General features: G+C 32.5%; 1 protein-coding gene across 1 annotated transcript in view; it reads left to right on the top strand.

Annotated features, from left to right (window-relative positions):
• ITGA4 (integrin subunit alpha 4) overlaps window positions 1-20,536 on the top strand; it is a 98,730-nt gene that overhangs the window by 25,741 nt on the left and 52,453 nt on the right. The window contains exons 5-10 of the mRNA XM_074302960.1: window positions 2,210-2,277; window positions 3,373-3,502; window positions 11,680-11,765; window positions 12,612-12,674; window positions 12,763-12,900; window positions 14,465-14,576. Of these exons, the coding sequence (XP_074159061.1) occupies window positions 2,210-2,277; window positions 3,373-3,502; window positions 11,680-11,765; window positions 12,612-12,674; window positions 12,763-12,900; window positions 14,465-14,576 (597 nt within the window). The remainder of the gene's footprint in view (window positions 1-2,209; window positions 2,278-3,372; window positions 3,503-11,679; window positions 11,766-12,611; window positions 12,675-12,762; window positions 12,901-14,464; window positions 14,577-20,536) is intronic.

The following is a 20,536-nucleotide window of genomic DNA, read 5'->3' as shown; positions in this document are numbered from 1 at the left end:
TGGTAACACTTAACAATGTTTTCTTTCTGGAGTCCAAAGGACATTCATACTAATGGACAAAACACATATCATATTGTTAAAGTATTCTATTTAAATAACAATTATGTTAATAGTACTGTTTAAGATTTTTATGATAGCTTTTTTTTCCTGAAAAAGTTAAAAAATCATTACATGGCTCCAGAACAATTCTCTCAACATTCAAAGAAGCTAGCTGAAGTAAAGATTATATGTTCCTTGAGGACAAGAACCATATCTTATAGTCATCCTTGTATAACTAGAGCTATTCTTTACTAATTAATTCAATTAATCATGAAGCTTTTTGTGTAGCAAGGACTGTTGTAGGCCACATGCAACTAATAGCACTCTGAGTAAAAATAAAATGTAATTGGAAAAATTTATAAAAATAAAAATATAGTAGTACATAATGTTAATATGTGATTTTCTATATCAATATGCAGTCTTCATGATATTTATGTATGCTTTAATGGCCCCTATTTCTATTTGTATATGACACCATTGACCTAAAGTGCCTAGTATGTTGCTTTGTACTTTAAAATAGATTTTTAAAGATATTTTTATAGATGTGGAAGATAGGAAGAAATAATATTGCAGGTTTTTCAAATGAATATACAGCTGCACTCTAACTTACAGTTTTGCCATTGTGCCATACAAGAGTCTTTACACAGGGAAACATTGTAGCTCCCTCCTCTACAATGGTCGCAACATAGTTATTACATAGGTTGTTCTTATACTAGCATTACCTACAGTTTTTGAAATAACAATGTATATATGACCTTTTGGGACATTCTTGAAACTTCTCTTCAACTAGAATGATTGTCTGGTCATCTTTCTATTCACAACCTGCCAATTCTACATCTCTTTCATACTCCTTTATATATGATATAAACACACACACACATACACTCAAAATCTTCTTTCTCTATTGTCTTTTACATTCCTCTTCTCCCTATCAAAAATGTTGCTTAAGATAGCAAATATTTCATTTCATGAAAGACTTGTGACCCAGAATTGTCTTGTGCTCATTGCAAACAGTTGAAACTAAGAGTGTTGGTTGAATTTAGACATCTGGTATATTTTACAGGATAGCAAATGTCCCATTTGCTTTATTTTTAAAGATAAAATTGATTGGATTCTTCCCCTATGGTTTGATTTCTCATTTTTCTTAATATATTGAAATAGGCATAGAATACTAGAAACATATATTTCTTTAAGCTCCCTTAAGCCTGCAATATATTGCCTTTAGATTGGTGAGGAGTAATTTATGTTTAGTGAAATGATCAATATCAGTGCATAATAAAAATCTTCACCCAATACATCTGCTGGAGCTGTTACAATTTCAGTTAAAATAGTTATTTAGAACAGAGTGGAAGGGAAATGGGAATTGGGAATCTTAAATAATTCACTTAAAATTTTTCACTTAGAAACTGTGAGACCCCAAATTATTTAAGGGGAGGGCACTTCATTTTATTCTCCTAAAAATGAAATCTATACCTTCTGCAAGAGTGAAAGTTGGGAGCTAAATATCATAGCTGGAAGGGGCCTTACTCAGATCACATTTTTCAGTCTCTCACTTTACAAATGACAAGATTGAAGGGGTTTGAGGGAGAAGAGTGTAGAGTATGATGAAAACTAGAGTTTGAACATTTGAGGTCCAGCCCTAATCTGCTTCTCCCTATATTATTAAATGTAAAATAGTTTTGAATTTTTCAAACAACAGTGATCTGTTGGATAATCAACAAATATTTAAAGTACCTACTATGTGCTAATTGAATAAACAATGAGGGATGCAATCATAAAACATGTCAGTTTCTTCAAATTTTTATAGACCTCAGTTTTATTTCCCTTAGTGTTTGCCTTTTGAAATTGAAATCCTTATTTTGGTCCTGCCTTTGTGCTGTCTTGACTATTTTGCTGCCCTTCTATCGACCTTTTCCATCTTCATCACAATTCCAGAGACAGAACACTAAGCTAGACAGATGGGTGCTGAAGATATAAATTCAATGAAGGAAAGAATCCCTAGAGGCTTATATCTTTTAAAGTATTGATGTGATATTCTTGTTTAAAAACATGAGATAACCAAAGGCTATACCTTTAAAATTTTTGACATCAGAGGCTTATAAAATCACATATAGTTAATGTACTATTTTAAAAATAGTTCACAAATTATTTTCCTTTTATTTTTCTTTAGATCATCTAAAAAAGTTTGGAGAACAGTATACATCATGTCAAGCTGGAATATCTAGTTTTCACACAGAAGTAAGTATTACATTTAAAAAAAACAAACAATTTAACCTTTTGGAACTACAGAATCCTCAGGAATAGCTTATATTAGTTATATAACTAATATGATACTTTTTGACAATGTAAAAAGTGCAAAATTTAGCAAAAATGGCTTTTCCTATAGTAGCCTAAATTGTAATCTTCATTCTTTAAATTAAATTTATATATTGAGAAAATTCTAATAAATGAACAATGTAAAGAATGTCTTATCCTGAATGGTCTTCTTTAAAAAGTAATATTATTGAATACATCAAGATTTCACTTCACTAAAGGATAATTTTTTTTTACATTTTATAGAATCCATACTTAAAACATAACTATCCAAGTATTTTAAAGTTAGTTATAAATTGTAGGAAATATAAGACTACATTTTTATCATTAATAAAATTTCTTTTACAACAAAATTTGTTTAATTTGGTGTTCTGCTTATGAGAGTAAGAATATGGAAAAGGCCAAGACAAAGGGATAAGCTATTATTTAAGGCAAGACCTAAAGGAAAAAAAAAACTTCCATCTTAAAGTGTGAACCTGAGAGGAAATAGAACTAGACTATAAAATTTTGAGGAAATTTGTTTTGTGGGTAGATCACTAATCATTTATTCAATGAGGAAGGGGTGTCTTTCCCAACTTCGTGTTTTCCAAAATATTTTTCTTTCTGCTCTATGATACATCTTGAGTAACCCTTAATTTTAGAAGCCTCTGGCTTTTCTGATGTAAAAGAGAATAGAGTAAAAAAAAATCTTTATTCTTTACTAGTTAAACTAGTAATTTACTTTTTTAAAAATTTAAGTAAAATTTTAAGTAAATTTAAATTCACTTAAGTTACTTTTACTAGTCATTTACTAGCTTATTTTTAGAGATGTCTCCAGAAGCCTTTTGAATGAACTGAAGCCTTTGTAGCCATCTTGTATGTCTTCACTATATTGCTTATTTTTAATAAATTCTTTGGAATTAAAAGCATCCTTTCCCCATCCCCAATGTATTAAATATTCACATAAAATTTGTTTGTTTCAGACTTGGGTGGTAAAAACACTTTCCCATTGATAATAAAGGTGCTTTATTTTCTTTCTAGGATTTAATTGTTATGGGAGCCCCTGGATCACATTACTGGACAGGTTCACTCTTTGTGTACAGCATTACAGCAAACAAGTACAAGGCTTTTGTGGACAGACAGAATAAAGTAAAATTTGGAAGCTATCTAGGTATTGTAAAATATTTAACACAAATTTAATAACCTTAGGTCTACAAGGAGTAATAAATGTTGATTTAGGGCTTACTTGCATAAGGCATATAAGAAGGCATTAAAAATTCTTAAGAGTTCAGAAATAGCCTGCTTGTCAGAGAACTCCATAATTTATGTGAATTTGAATTTTATGCTTGCCAATTGTATTTAAACCACAGAATGAAAAAGGGGCCCAATAAAATGGAAAAAAATATAAATTCAATACAGCAAACTCTTATTGAGTGCTTCCTTTTTTTGCAAAAATCAGTGTGTTGGGGACATCACCCCATAGTCTACATTCAAATAAGCCTTGGGAAGTAAAATTAGAATCTTGTCTCTTTGCCTAGGTAACTATGGCTATGTTTATAAAAAGTCCCCAAGAACATAGATTATATGCATAATGGCATTTTTTTGGAATGTTTGATAATGACTAATAATATACTTTTATGTTAAAATTCCATTTTATCTTTACAAGTCAATTAAAAATATTAAAGATATATCTGTACTGTGCCAAGTACTAGTAAGATAATTATTAAAAATGCAATGGTCACTGTTCTCAAGAAGCTTACATTCTACTAGAAACTTGTTGATAGCTGAATTCTTTTTATTTTTTATTTTAATATTTTTATTTTCCATAGTTATATATAAAACTTTCTTTGCTTTAATTATTTAGTAGAACACACATGTAAATTCATCTGACCCTAGAGATATTTTTCTTAGGGAGATGATTATTAGCTTGTTCAATTTATTTTTTTCTAAAATGGAATTATTTGAGTAATATATTTAATTTTCTGTTAATCTGGACAATTTATATTTTTGTAAGTATTCATCCATTTCACTTAGCTTATCAGATTTATTGACAAAGAGTTGGTCATAATATCTCCCAATTATTGCTATAATTTCCTCTTCAATGGTGGAAAGTTCACCTTTTAATTTTTGATGTAACAATTTGATTTTCTTCTTTCCTTTTTCTAATCAAATTGACTAAAGAGTTATCAATTTATTGTTTTTTATGAAACCAACTTAATTTTGTTTACTAATTGAATAGTTTTCTTACTTTCAATTTTATTAACTTCCCCTTTTATTTTCAGAATTTTAAATTTATTATTTATTTGGGGGGTTTTAATTTGTTCTTTTTCTAGCTTTTTTACTTGCATGCCCAGTTCCTTTTATCTTCTCTTTCTCTATTTTATGCAAGTAAACATCTATAGAAATAAAACTTCCCCTAAGATCTGTTTTGGCTGCATCCCATAAATTTTGGTATGTTGTCACATTATTGTCATTCTCTTGGATGACATTATCAATTGTATCTATAATTTGTTGTTTCACCCACTCATTCTTTAGGATTAAATTATTTAGTTTCCAGTTACTTTTTGGTCTATTTCCCCCTGCATTTTTATTGTATCATGATCTGAAAAAATGTATTTATAATTTCTACCTTTGTGCATTTGATTTTGATGTTTTTATGCCCTAATACATGATCAATATTTGGGTAGGTTCCATGTATTGCTGAGATAAAAGTATATTCCTTTCTGTCTCCATTAAATTTTCTACAAAGATCTATCATACTTAACTCTTCTAAAATTATTTTTACTTTCTTAATTCTTTCCTATTTATTTTATGGTTTGATTTAGCTAGTTCTGAAAGAGTAAGGTTGAGATCCCCCACTAGTATAGTTTTGCTGTCTAATTCTTCTTGCAGCTCTCTTAACTTCTCCTTAAGGAATTTGGATGCTTACTTTTGATACTGCTTGATTGTCTATGATACACTTTAACAAGATGCGGTTTTCTTTTAATTAGATCTGTTTTTGTTTTTGCTTGTTTTGAGATGAGGACCACTCCCTCTGCTTTTTTAAATTCAGCTGAAGCATAATAGATTCTGCTCTAGCCTTTTACTCATGTCCTATAGAGAGATGTAAACTTTTAACTTTTAAAAGAAACAGTTTTTTTCTTTCCTTTTTGCCTTTTTAGCTTTGGCCTTTTCATCACAAATAAATGAAGTTCACCTGTTTCATTGAATGTCCATCTTTTTTCCCTGAAATATAAGGTAGATACTTGATTTTTGCCTATAATCCAAGTTCCTTTGCATTTTGGAATATCAGATTCCAGACCCTTTAATTCTTTTTTTTTTTTTTTTTTTTTTTTTTTTTTAAATAGGCTGGAGTTAAGGGACTTGCCCAGGGTCACACAGCTAGGAAGTGTTAAGTGTCTGAGACCACATTTGAACACGGGACCTCCTGAATTCAAGGCTGGTGCTCTATCCACTGCGCCACCTAGCTGTCCCCCTTTAATTCTTTAAAGTAGAAGCTGCTAGGTCCTCGGTAATCTTGATTTTGGCTCATTGATGTTTGGGTTTTTCTTTCTGGATAATTATGAATTTTAGCTACAGTATTCCTTGGACTTTTCATTTTGGAGTCTCTTTCAGGAGGTGATTGGTGAATTATTTATATGACTATTTTATCCTATGGTTCTAGGACATCAGGACAGTTTTTCTTATTGATTTCCTGAAAGATGATGTCTAGGCTTTTTTTTTTTTTTTTTTTTTTTTTTTTAATCATGATTTTTAGGTAGTCCAATAATTCTTAGATTGTCTCTCCTAGAGCAGATCAGTTGTTTTTTCAATGAAGTATTTTATATTTTCTTCTACTTTTCCACTTTTTTATTTGTTTTGTTTGATTGATTCTTGATGTCTCATTGAGTCATTCACTTTCATTTGTTCAATTCTAATTTTTAGTAAATTATTTTTGTTACTTAGCTTTTTTATCTCTTTTTGTACTTAGCCAATTGAACTTTTAAATGAGCTGTTTTATTTATTGGAATTTTTTTCCATTTCACAAATTCTGTTTTTCAATTAGTTGGTTTCTTTTTCAAATCTATTTTGTAAGCTGTTACAAGATTTTTCCATTTCATCAAATCTATTTTTAAGGAGTTTTCTTCAGGTAATTTCTGTTTCTTTTTCCAAATTCTCTTTTAAACTTATTTCCTTTCCCCATTTTTCTTGTAATTCCCTTTTAAGATCCTTTTTGAATTCTTCTAAGAGAGACTTGTGAAATGGGGACCAATTCATAACACCCTTTAGGGCATGGAAATGATCATCTGGAGATGATTTGTCTTTAGGGACCTCAGAATTTGAGGTCTTTTCTTCTCTGTCTCCATAAAAGCTATCAGTGATCAGAGTTCTTTTTGCTTTTTTAAATAATTTTTTAAAGGTTGAGGTCTGCTCTTGAGCAAAGGAAGATTGTCCCAAGTTTCTTTTACAGGTGACAGTTGCCCTGGGCAGTTGCAACTGACTTCCTCCCTGTGGTAGGTGGGTATGCCAAGTCCCTCATTCTTCTGAGATTCAGAGGCTCACTATTTGCATTTTATATTTGTGTTGGATGTTTCATAGCTAATCTGCTGATCCACTGGCTTTTGAACTAGGAGTGTAATCAACTTGCTGGGTTTTGACTAAGAACCTCCAGGTGGATTCCCTGGCATGCAGATGTCACATCGCCCTGGATCTCTGCACTATGCTTGTGCTTGGCCAACTCCCCACCATGCTCAATTGAAACAGACCTTTTCTGTAGTTCTTCCAAAATATTTTCTGCTGGAAATTTGTTACACTTCAAATATTTGTGGGTTTAGTCACTCGAAAACCAGTTTAGAGGCTTGATCTGGTGTTGATCTGAGGGATGCCAGGAAGAGATCAGATAAAGACTTATCTACTCTCCACCATCTTGACTCCACTTCTTATAAAACTTTCATTTACAGCTTTTTAAAAACTTTGAGCACCAGATTTTCTCTTTTCCTCTCCACTTTCACCCGCTTTAAGAAGGTATATATGAAGTTATGCAAAACATTTCCTTAGAACTCATGTTGTAAAAGAAAGCATAGATCTCTCCCCCACCCTTAAAAACATCCTGCAAGAAGAATAAAATTTAAAAGAGTATGCTTCAAGCTGTATTCATACACCGTTAGTTCTTTCTCTGGTTATGGATAGCATTTTTCATTATAAGTCCTTTAGAGTAATCGTGAATCATTGTATTATTGAGAATAATAAAATCATTCACAGCTGATCATCCAAAACTTTGCTATTACTTTCTACATAATACATTACAATTTGCTTGATTTCATGGAGAACTATCCAGGTTTTTTGGAGAGCTTATCATTTCCCATAGAACAATACTATTCCATCATAATCACAAGCCACAATTTATTCAGTCTTTTTTCAATTGATGGACACCCTCTCAATTTCCAATTCTTTTCCTTGAGAAGAGAGCTGCAATAAATATTTTTGTACATACAGATCCTTTTCCTTAATTTCTTAAACTATCTCTTTGGATTCATGCTTAGTAGTGATATTGTTAGGTCAAAGGATATGCATGATTTTATAGATCTTTGGACATAGTTAATCTTTTGATCAATTGGGGAATGGCTCTTTAAAAAAAATAGAATTGACTCAGTTCTCTATACATTTGAGAAATGAGGCCTTCATCAGAGAAACTGTCTTCAAAATTCTTATTCCAGTTACTATATTTCCTCTGTTTATTCTATTATCTCTCTTTCTCTTTTCACTGTGACCTTTCCAATAGTGTTTTGCTATTGATCCCCTAACCTCCCCCATAATATGTCCTCTCCTATCATAAGGTCTTCCTTTCGTATCCCCTTCCCTTTGTACTTTCCTGCAGGGTAAGAGATTCCCATATTGAGTGTGTAAACTATTTCCTCTTGAAATGAGCAAATACTCTGAGGATAGTAAGATTGTCTCACTCCCATGCCCCTCATCTTTTCCAGAACTCCATGTAAAAGCTTTTTTGGCTTCTTTTATGGAAGATAACTTATGCCATTCTAAGCCATCCTTTCCCATTCTATCAGTACATTCCTTTCTCACCTCTTAATTTTATTTTAAAGATATTATCCATTCATATTTAATTCATAGCTATGCCCTCTGCCTATATATATATGTATATGTATATAAAAATTGTTTCTAACTTCTATATAATTTCTTCTAAGATAAACATTATCAAGTTCTTTATGATATCCTTTTCTTAATTACCTCCTTATGCTTCTCCTAAGTCTTATATTTGAAAATCAGATTTTTCTATTCAGCTCTGATATTTTTGTCATGAATGCTTGAAAATTCTCTATTTCATTGAATTTTCACCTTTTCTCCTAAAGGATTATGCTATTTTGCTGGTGATTATAATCCTAGCTCCATTGCTTTATGGAATATCATATTCCAAGTTCTCTGTTCCTTTAATGTAGAAGCTGCTAAATCTGTTGTCTTGACTATGTATGGCTCCACTATACTTACATTGTTTCCTTCTCGTTCTTGCAATATTTTCTCCTGGACCTGGGAGTTTCAGAATTTAACTGTAATATTTCTTGGGAGTTTTCATGTTAGGATCTCTTTCAGTTCTCTTCCCAATTTTTCCTCTCTCTTACTTGATTTTCAAAATCCCTTTTGACTTCTTTTATGGACAGAGATCAATTCTCATTTTTCTTGGAATCTTTGGATGTAGGAACTTTAACTTTGTTATCTTCTGATTGCGTTTTGATCTCCATTGTCATCATAGTAACTTTCTATGGTCAGAAACTTTTTTCTGTTGTCTGCTAATTTCCTCAACTTATTACATTATTGGCTTTTAACTCTTTAATAAAGTAGGGCTCTGTCTTCAGGGTGAAAGGGTCACTGTTCCAAACTGTTTTCAGAGATCCTTCTAGGAACCTGATCACAAGCACTTTTTGTGCCCTGGAATTGTAAAAAGTATCCTCATTCCAATGTGACTGGAAAATCTAGGATGCTAAAACAACTTAGTCTTTCCTCAGTGTTGGTAAATAGATTCCCTATGTGCTGGGATCTCCAGAAGTTGTTGTCACTATCTCTAGCTACCATGTCTCCTCCTAATTTTCTGGTTTCCCAAGACCTTCTCACTTTACTTTCCTGTTGACCTTCCAAGTCATCTTTGGTGTCTCTGGTAGGTCTAAAAACTGCCAATATTTCTGTTTATTCAGAGGCCTGTAAGCCTGTTCCTGCTTTGTTATGATGAGGGCCAGAGCTGTGGCTGTGGCTTTGTCTGCACTGATGGGGCCTGTGCTGAGACTGAGTGCTAGACTCCCACACTGGTGGCATAAACCTTTCCTGCTGAACTATGTTTTGACTGGAAAATGTTCCACTCCATATTTCTCTAGCCTTATGCTCTAAAATTTATTTTGAGTTATTATTCAAAAGAATTTGGTTTGTTGAAAACTTGGTGAGTCTCTGCCTTTGTTCCACCATCTTAGCTCCACTCAATTGAATTCTTTTTAACAGACACTTAAATTTCCTCTATAGCCAAAAGAGACCAAAAAGAACATATAGTTTGATTTTTCTGGGAATCTTAGACTTATCACAGTTAATTATCAGATAATAGTGAAAGGAAAGTTTCCTTAATCCTTAGGAAATTTTAGTTGATAAAAAAAATACTGGGGTTATTTTAAGAATATTTTATGTCAGAGTTTCCTTAGATTTCTGACTCTACATATTAGCATTCTTAACTCAAACCATCCAAAACTTGCAAGGTCTTGATTTTTTCCCATGTAAAATAATATAGTTTCATTTGTATTTTTCTTGGTTACTTTTAAAATATATTTTAATATTTTACTTACCCCAGAAAATAATTCTAAGAGGGAATAAAGACCATCTTAGAAGTTAAATGGTCTATCCTTTATAAAATGAAATTAAGAACAAGTTCTAGTAGTCTTCTTCATGATAACTTATCAATTTTTAGAATAGAAAGCTTAAAAATTATATTTTCAAATGGATCCTAATTGAATTATTTTGTGCTTTTAAATTACATGGAAATATTACTGCTACATTCCTAATATTTGTTGTGGCTTAACATGAGAAAAAAAAATCAAAGGAATTGTCTGTTAAGTGTTTTATTTTTAAATTTTAGGTTCTTCTCTCAAGCTACTTATTGTGTTGAAGTAGGGTTTAATATAGGCAGGTAACCAAACTTCTAAGAAAATATTGTGCAAATATACAGGAAGGGTATGTCTTTAATATCTTTTTTATTAGTCCTTTGAGTTCTTCTTGTACTTAATGCAAATTATAGTTACTTGTAAGTATAGGAAATGATGCTGTATTTACAGGAAATCTGTTTGTATGATATACAGACTGGACTACAAAGGTATAGGACTGGAAAATGTATATATACTTCAATCCTGGGGTGTATACTTGTGGCTAGTTTAGTCATACACTTTCAAAGGAATCCTATAGGGAGAAAAATTTTTTTGGAAGTACTTCCAAAAGCCTTTATTTGATCCTGAAGCACATAATACTGCATATATTATCTCATTTAATCAAGAACTCTTGTCATAATACAACTAATATGAAAATATATTTTACATGATTGCAAATATATAATCTATATCAAATTGCTTACCATCTTAGAAAGAAAGGAGGTGATGGGGGAATTTGGAACTGAAAAAAAATTAAAAGAATACATAAACATATATGTCTAGATAGTTACACATACACACATACATACAGACATGTTTTTGGCTGGCTTGTAGGTAGGATAGAATTATCCTCTTGCACTTTCTGAGAGATTTTTCCTCAGGGGCAACTAGTTTTAGACATCATAGATCTATCCAGGAAATTGGCAGATTTTAATCAATTTAGGTTATAACTTACAGAGTAAAGAAAGACCTTTTACCAGAAAATGACTTCCTGGTACGTGGCTTTATGATTCCTATTGCATTGCTGAAGTAGCTTAGTTTTAAGTATTCCTCTGGTGATGGTTCTTTTTCATTCTCTTTCTTATCTTTATGTGTCCTAATATTGTTTTGGCAAAAGCAATTATTTGGAGAGCATTACACTGATTTTCCCCAGAACTCAGACCTTTAAAATACAGAATACATTGATTGAATGATTGAACATAATTTAAAAAAAAGGAATTGTTTGACTTGTATAGACTTTTTTTTTTCATTTGAGTGTTTTTTCTAAAATCAGAACTAAGGCAGGAACACTGTTTTCCCACTAAAATGTATTATTTTTGTTTAACTATGGTAAATAGTCTTGAGAAATGAAATATAGTATAATCTTTAAAAAACAAAACAAAACAAAAAGATGCATAGGATGTGAAGCTATATCCTCATAATGAAATTCTTTTTCATTCTTCTCTTCCTTCCCTAGGATATGCTGTTGGTGCTGGTCATTTTCGAGATCACCACCATACAGAAGTGGTTGGAGGAGCTCCACAACATGAACAGATTGGTAAAGTAAGGGTTGTATTTTTGAAATCAATATTTGCCTTCAGAGATTCAATACAAATTTTGATAAAGGCTGAAAAAAGTATGGCATAAGGGAATCTAGGAGCCTTCAGGAATCACCAGGGAAAAATGTATTTCACTAATATCAAGTGGAATTACTATGTATTTAGAATATGACAATTTATGAATGCTTTTATTATAGAGGCTGCATATGGTGTTTAACAAAGGAATATAATCTTATTGGCTAGTTACAAATTTTGTTTTGTGTTTAGGTAGGGAAAATGCCCTCTCTTTTAACATATTCATATTTGCTTTTTAAAATGTTTCATTTATTTTACTATGACAAAATTTAAATATTAAATACTATAGTGTAAAAATAAAAGTTAGCCTTTATTTGTTCTTGGGCCCCTTACGGGTTGTATGAGAAGAACACCTTGTATATATAATATAAATGGAAGCTGGGAAGGAGTAGAAAGGAAGCCAAAAATATTTCTTCTGGTCCTAGTTCCACCACCTTAACCAGTCTACTCTCCCTTGACCTTAGTTTTGCCTTGGTTTTCAGAAAATGGGGATAATGTCGATTCTGCCCTATTAAAAAGGAGATTCCCATAAGATAATGATGGCAAAGAGTGTTGGCAACATAAAGTGGTAAACACAAATAAAATATTATTAGATATGAACAGCTTATTTTATTCTACTTCAGATTATCAATCTTAAGGTAAACTATAGGCTTTAAACTTAATTAGCTAATAGTTCATTAGACAAAGAAAAGACTTTAGAATAAAATGAAAAGAGGATTTTGCCATATGTGAATGTAATTTAAGGATATTTTTATTGCCTTTTTAAAAATTTTAGGCATACATATTCAGTGTTGAAGCAAGTGAACTGAACATAATATATGAAATGAAGGGGAAGAAGGTAAATATTTCTGTATTTCTTTACACACCAAACTTTATGATGACACCGCTTTTCGTATTATAACCAGATTTGCTTTGACTTGATACAGCTCGGTTCATATTTTGGAGCTTCAGTTTGTGCTGTGGATCTTAATGCAGATGGCCTCTCAGATTTACTTGTTGGTGCCCCTATGCACAGTATTGTCAGAGAAGAAGGAAGAGTTTTTGTTTATATCAATTTGGGCTCAGTAAGTTATCTTATATCAGTAAGCAGTTATTTTCAAATATTTTATGGAATTGAAATTGTCTAAAATCTGTGATTGATTTAACTGAAAACTGTTTTTATCTGTTTAAGCTTCTTGTTGATTACTTTAAGTAGAATGGGAATAATTGATTATTGGCTTAATTTCCCCCCATCCTGCTAAGAGTATGAGAGAACTTGCTAAAGAGAGAGTATGATGTTATGGATGTTCATTTAAATCATTTTTGGAAATTTCACCCCAAATTATAAACTTCCTTCATTTAACTACCTTTGTCTTTCTATTGAAATACAGTCAGCCTATAAAAAGAAACCACACAAATCTCACTTCTAATGAAATTAGGTTTTCAAGTTTATTTTCTTTGCTTTTTTGATTAGATTTATTGTTTACAGTGACTTGCAAAGATCTTTGAAGATCTCTGACAAAGATCTTTGCCTTTTGTCATACCATACAGATTACGATGAGAGTCTAGACTTATTAAAACGATTTTACCTAAGTGAAATCCTTGAAGAAATTATTTAAATAAGCTTATCCTAATTTATTTTATTTCAATTTCAATAGTAGGAATTAGTTATATTAATAATGATTATAATTAAATCATTATTAATATTAATTATATTTCTCAATTACTAGCAATTATGAGTTTTATTTCTTAACTTTAACTTCAAATCTCAGTTAACAATTTTTGTTCTGTTCATCCTATTGTTTCCTTATTTTCTTTCAAGGAGAATAAAAGAAATGACAAAGGACTGAGTATTTTTATCTTCATTTCATCCTCTTTTCTTATTGCTTTTGTCCCATTCATTCTCAGTAATGATTCTTTCTGTTCTTTATTTTCCTTGTACCCAAAATGGTGGCTTTAAAAAAAAACAACCCTTTTGTTCTTAACATTCCCCACCAGATTTAATTCTATTTTAGTGCAGCATTCCCAAAACTATTCTCACAGGACCATTTTCTTTGTTTACTTGCTCATTTCCTATACATGTCTTTTATTTTCATGTCCATCTGCTTTAGTCTCTTAGTTCCTTGTGTATCTTAATTAGCTCTATTAAATAACTTTCCTGCTTTTCCCCCTTTCTAGTCATCTCATTATTTGCATCATGAGCATTTTGTTGATGAAAGTCTTATATTCTCCTAAGATCTACTTCCTTCAGAGATTTTTAGACTATCAGGTCCTATTTATCTTTTTGTAGACTTTTTGATACTGGCCTTTCTTTTCCTTATAGATCATGAACTCTACAACAGTATAGTCAGTCACTTACTCCCAAGTTCCCTCTACTTTGGTAGCCAATTTTTCCTTATTGATTACAACCTTGTCCATAATAGCAATTCTTCTGAAACCTCCTGGCACAATGCCCTCTATACATAGTGATTCTAAAAACTACAAGTTCCAACAAATAAAATTTGTTAATTTTAAATGGACAGCAAATCTCAGCATGCATATTCCCCCATCCCAGGTTTTAAGGACTTAGAAAATATATGTTGAAACAGTATTATTAGGTTACAACTCTAAATGATAAAAGGGTCTGTAATGACATTTTTCCCCTTCTAGGAAGCAAAAATGAAAGAAATGGAAACAGAGCTAGTTGGAAGTGACTTATATGCTGCAAGATTTGGAGAATCCATAGTCAATCTAGGGGACATTGATAATGATGGCTTTGAAGGTAATGTCAAATTAAATATTTTGTGGTTGATTTCACCTTACAGAGTCATGCATTAAAGTGATTATTATTGGATTGCATTGGCTTCTGCAGGAAATAACTCAGATTGCTGTCTTTTTAAAGTTCTTTTATGTGTTTTTAGTAGTTTCTCTATTGCTTCCTTCACTATTAACTAACTATCCTCTCTTACCTCTGTCAGTATGTCTTCTTTTTAAGCACAAAATCTGGGAATACTTCCATGAACTTAATAGTCAGCAGAGATGTATGCACATAGTTATAGGATTAAAAGTATGCTTAGTAATTCTTAGTGGATTTTTCCTTTAAGAGATATCTCAAGTAAACTCTTATTGACACACTTAATATCCTCATGTCCTCCCTATTCCTAAAAGAACATCTAGTTTTGTTTAATATAGTTGGATAAGAACCTTAGCTGTTTCCTATGGATGTATGTGTCTGAATGTTTTTTGTTATTTAAATCATTTAAGTCGTGTTCAATTCTTCATGATCTTATTCGAGGTTGTCTTGGCAAAGATACAGGAGTGGTTTTCCATTTCCTTCTCTAGATCAATTTACAGATGAGGAAACTGAAGTAAACAAGGTTAAATGACTTGCCTGAATTCCTGTAGTTAGTATCTGAGGCTGAATTTGAATTCTGGTCTTCTTGGCTCCAGGCTGCACTATTTAGTTATATTAGATATTAAAATAAAGTTGGGAGGCAAGAATGTCCCAGATAACTGGCAAGGTTCTCTTTCCGGGGCAGGTACTGTCATGCCTGAGGTGGTTTTGATAGTGTTTTAATTGGTGGAAAGAAGGAAGAAGGGGCTATCAATGCAATGTATGTTGGAATAGAAAAAGTAGGTCACTGCATTTCTCTGGTGGCTACAGAGCAAAGTTGAGGTTTTCAGAAATCTTTACTGTAGGTTTCCCTTCAGTGGAGACTTGCATCATTCATTCTGTCCTTTTTTATTGTTTTAACAAAAAGAAAGTATTTTATATTCAGAAATACATATCTTCAAATAATTACTTTCAGCATATAGTTCAACAGTTAGCTGGACATCAAATTGAATTCTAAATGGCATATGGAATGGCCAATATATATGGCCAGTTCCAATGCTGCACATCTCATTCTTCTTGGAATATTCTCTTTCTATATTTCTTTCCTTTTTAGATCTTAGCAGGGCTTAGACTTATGTACACCAAAAGTATCCCAGTTTGCCCTGATTTTTTTTTGTTCCATAGCATAAATCTCAGTTGACAGTTCCTACAAAAATAAAAGACCTTTGCTTTCTTCTCTTCCTTATTCCTTCTATTTCCCCATGATGGTAGTGGTAATGGAGTAGATTTCAAATTTTATAATTTTGGCATGTGTGGATGAGTGAAGGGTTGTAGAAAAGAAGATAACTCTTTTTTGTTAATGTTTTTCTCCCCATAATCCATGAGTCCTACTCAAAATTGATGTACTTTTATTGTGCTGCATTTTATAGCTGCCTCCTGTATTAGAATTGTCACAAAACCAATTACTTTTCTGTAAAAGGAAAGTGAGAAAATCAACTGTATTTACTGTGTCCAAATGATTTAATTCTAATGACTAGCATAAAAAAAAAGAAAGTCATACTTAGCAAAGCGAAATTAGATATTTTCTAGAGAGGACACTAGTTTGGCTGATATCCAATCTGTGAACACTTCATTATGAGCTAGAAATTGTATGTTATGTAGTAGGCTTTTGTTAGCTAGTACTATATAAATATAAGCATGTGATGGTAAATTCCTGAGTTTGTTGGATTTTTAAATTATATTAGTTGATACAATATCTTCTGTCTTCACTAAGATATTTTTAGATTTGGTCTTAAATGTTAATATTCATAGCTTGGCTTATTTTGTGTTTTTAATTTGCCCTTGAAATTCTCAAATGATAGCTATGTTAGGTAGTTTTCCAAAGGTAATATGATTTTGGTTAGCCAGGAAATACTTATTAAGCATTTGTACTGTAGCAGGCACTGCATTAAATTTGAAGATACAAAAAAGGCATATAAAATGGTCTCTGTCCTCAAAGAGTTCACATTCTAAATGGGGGGACAACATGCTAAGAACTTGTCTGTAGAAGCCACATACAAAATAAATAGAAGATAATCTCATACAGGGAAAGGGGGGACCAGAGAGAATTTCCTGCACATGCTGAAATTTGAGCTTGAAGGCTGAAATTTGAGCTTGAAGGAAGCCAAGAAAAATTAAATTATTATTATTGTACTTCATAGTTTTTTTTTTCTTTTATACAGTGCTAAGTGATATACATGATAAAGGTTAAATACATTTGTCTTCAAGGCGAATAGAAATTCAAACTGAAAGAAAAAACCTTTCTGTTATTTATCTGTAATTTTAGAAATAATTTCAATTCAATAGATAGTTTAAAATATTTTTATATGAAAGACTTTGTGCCAGTTATTGAAGATACAAAGACAATGATGATAAAGGTCCTGTCTTCCAGGAACTTACATTTTCCTGGGGAAATACAACATACACACAGATAATTGAATACAACATAACTGGTGGTGCAGTGGATAAAGCATCAAGTATAAGGAAGACCTGAGTTCAAATCTGGATTTAGATACTTACTAATTGTGTGACCCCAGCAAGGCATTTAATTCTGTTTGCCTCTGTTTCCTCACCTGTAAAATGAGTTGTAGAAGGAAATGGTAAACCATTCCAATGTTTTTGCCAAGAAAACACTCCTGAAAAGTATCTCTAAAGAGTCAGACCTTTGAAAATGACTAAATGCTAACAACAACTTGAAGAGGGAACTTTAAAAACAGATAGAATCAAGAAAAGCTTTATGACAGAAGGCAGCATCAGAGCTTTAAAGAGAGACAGAGAGTGGCAGTGAATTCTATGCATAGAGAACAACTCATATAAAAGCTAGTATGTATGTGATGCAAGATAGAAAGATGGACTGGAACCAGATTGTGGAGAACCTTAACACCAGGATAAGGAGTTTATAACTTGCTTTCGAAATATTAGGAAGATGCCAAAGGTTATTGAACAGTAAATTCACATAGGTAAATCTGGACTTTACAAAGATTATCTTCCATCTGTGTGGAGGATAAATTAAAGAGGGAATAGACTGGTAGTAGTAGGCCAATTAAGGGATTATTATAATACTCAATGTGACAGCTGCTGGCACCCAGAATTAGGGCTGTGGTCATGGGAGCAGAGAGAAGGGGACAGATATGAAACATGTTATAAGGATGGAGATTAGTAGGTTTGACAGCTGATTAGATAGAATCTTTGGGAATAGGGAAGAATTCAGTCTTATGAATCTGAATGTGAGGATGCTAAAACATTAAAAGAAAGAGAAACAGAGGAGAGATTTGAAATTTGAAGAAAAAATGATGATGATGGAAAGCTGGAATTTGACATTTTGAGGTGGACACATTTAGCCGAGCTTGGCATTAAGGAGCTAGAATTCAAGTGAGAAATTATTGATTAAATATATAGATATAGAAATTATATGTGAAGAGAAAATGACTGAACCCATGGGAACTAATAAGGCCAGCAAGCAAGAGAGAAGAGCTTTTACACAGAAAGGAAGCAGGCGGTAGTTCAGAGTGTTATCAGCCAAAAGAGAAGTCCAAAAGGATAAAGATTTAAAAAGGATCATTGAATTTGGCATTAAAATTGTTGGTAAACTATGAAAGCAATAGAAAGATGGTATCAGAAGGTTAACCACAAGATGTTGACTCAGTGGAATTGATTAGATATGGTTCTCTAGTTGACATATATACTTAATACTTATGTGGTGATGTAATGGTTCTCTAGTTCACACATAATCAGTGTGCTGTAATGATTTAATTAATAAGATATATAAGGACTAAGAAGGACTGGAAGAGAAACATTCTATCTTTGACTGCCTCATTGTGGCTGTCCTGACCCCTGTACTCCTGCACTAAGATCAGGACTGGTCCTGAGGTACTCCTCAGCTAGCCTGAACACTACAGCTAATAAGAGGTTGAAAAATTGGTGAGTTGTGAAAAGATATTAAGAATATGTAGCTGGGCAGCTAGGAGATGTAGGGAATAGAGCACTGGGATTAAAGTCAGTAGGATCTGAATTCAAATCCTGCTTTAGACACTTAATACTTATTAGCTTGTGACCCAGGGGTAGTCACCATTCCTTATTGTATCACAAATACAAAAAAAAAAAAAAAAAAAAAAAAAAAAAGCTTATGGCTCTTTATAAGAAATAAGTAATAAAAGGGAGGCAAGTTAGATGATACATTAGGAAACTGGTGAAATCAAATTAATGCTATAAGAGAATCAAGTATATTTTTAAGTAGCAGTAGAGAGTTAGTACAAAATGGAATATTGAAGATGAGGGACAGAAAGACAGAGAGACAGAAACAGACAGAAATAAAGACTGACAGAGACAGAAAGAGAGAGATAATGACCTCAAAAAAAAGAGAGATGGTTATGGGCTGTAAAAAGGATCAACTTTTCTCCAAAAATTAGAACAGAAGATCAAAGGATAGAAAATGTAAAGAAGTTTGAGCTTTGGAGGCAGGGAGACAGGAGAACTGGTAACTTCAATTTTCTCAGTGCAGTACAAGGTGAAATTATTAGCTGAGAGCCAAGAGGGTGTTATAGGGGTTTTAAAGAAGTGAAGAAAGGTTGGTAACAACCATTATGGGATCTTAATAGTCTATCAGAGAAGAATAAAAGATTTGTTCTTCAAGTGAGAGCTATTTGAGATTGAGTGGTGGGCAGGATGGATTTCAAGAGTTGTTATGTTGGGGCAGCTAGGTGGTTCAGTGGAGAGAGCATCAGCCCTGAAGAAAGGAACACCTGAGTTCAAATCTGGCCTCAGACACTTAACATTTCCTAGTTCTGTGATCCTGGGCAAATCACTTAACCGAAATTTCCTCAGAGGGAAAAAAGAATTGTTATTTTGTTGCTGTAACCTCCCTCCACAAGAGCAGAAATACAATTCTTTTATAGCTTATAATTTGGTTGATTGATTGGTTATTGTGCTTCATTCTCTAAGAGAACCAAAATGACATGACTGTTTAAGAGTCCAGTTACTGTGTGTCTGACTGTGGTCAATCATTATAAGCACAAATGTTTTATCACAGGTGAGGCGCAACAGTTCCTATGAATATTTGGGGTAGATTCTTTGCCCTTCTTGCATTTTTTAAGCTATTCTGCTTTGCTCCTAGAGCCCAGCACTTTCTCTGATAAGAGTACCTATGCTGGGCAGTTTCAGATTGTTGCTTGTAGGGGTAGGAGAGAATAAGAGACTTTCCTATGCTCACATGACATATATAAATATTAGTCTATTTCTCTACATATAAATGTGCTCTGTGTCCATTTTTCTATATTTTATATTTCTATTTTTATATGCCTTTATCATCTCTTTCATATCTCTATTTATCTACATCTGTCTCTGTCTATATATCTTCTATCTATTATTCCACATTTCCTCCATTTGAGGTTGGGTTATATGTGATTGGGCACATTCAATGCATATGACTTTTAAAATTTAATGTTCTTCATTAGGATGAGAGTTGAAACAGAGAGGGCAGATGGCAGGAAGAATGCAGGATTGAGTCTTTGCAGAACATGAACAGTGATGGAACAAAGGCAAGGGATTCCATGATAAAGTATGACATAGTTAAACTTGTCAAACATGGGGTCAAAACTATGAAAATAAGAAAATAAGGCTAAAGCAAGGATGATATCTTGTGCAGGAAGGGAGCAGATAAGATCTACCCCAAAGTCAAAGATCTCGGGCATTTCTAAACCCTTTTTTTGTACAATCCTTCTAATGCCTCTGTCTCACTGAGGCTCATATTCTTTGGTGATTCTAAATTCCTAGCAATTTTAAATAATGATGTTTGATCAGGTTCCCAGGGGCTAGATACTAGACTCAGTAACGGCATGAAGTTTACTGAGAGAGATACAGCTACATAGAGC

This window comes from Sminthopsis crassicaudata, chromosome 3 (assembly GCF_048593235.1).
Source record: "Sminthopsis crassicaudata isolate SCR6 chromosome 3, ASM4859323v1, whole genome shotgun sequence".
NCBI lineage: Eukaryota > Metazoa > Chordata > Mammalia > Dasyuromorphia > Dasyuridae > Sminthopsis > Sminthopsis crassicaudata.
This window is presented reverse-complemented; position numbering and strand designations above follow the sequence as displayed.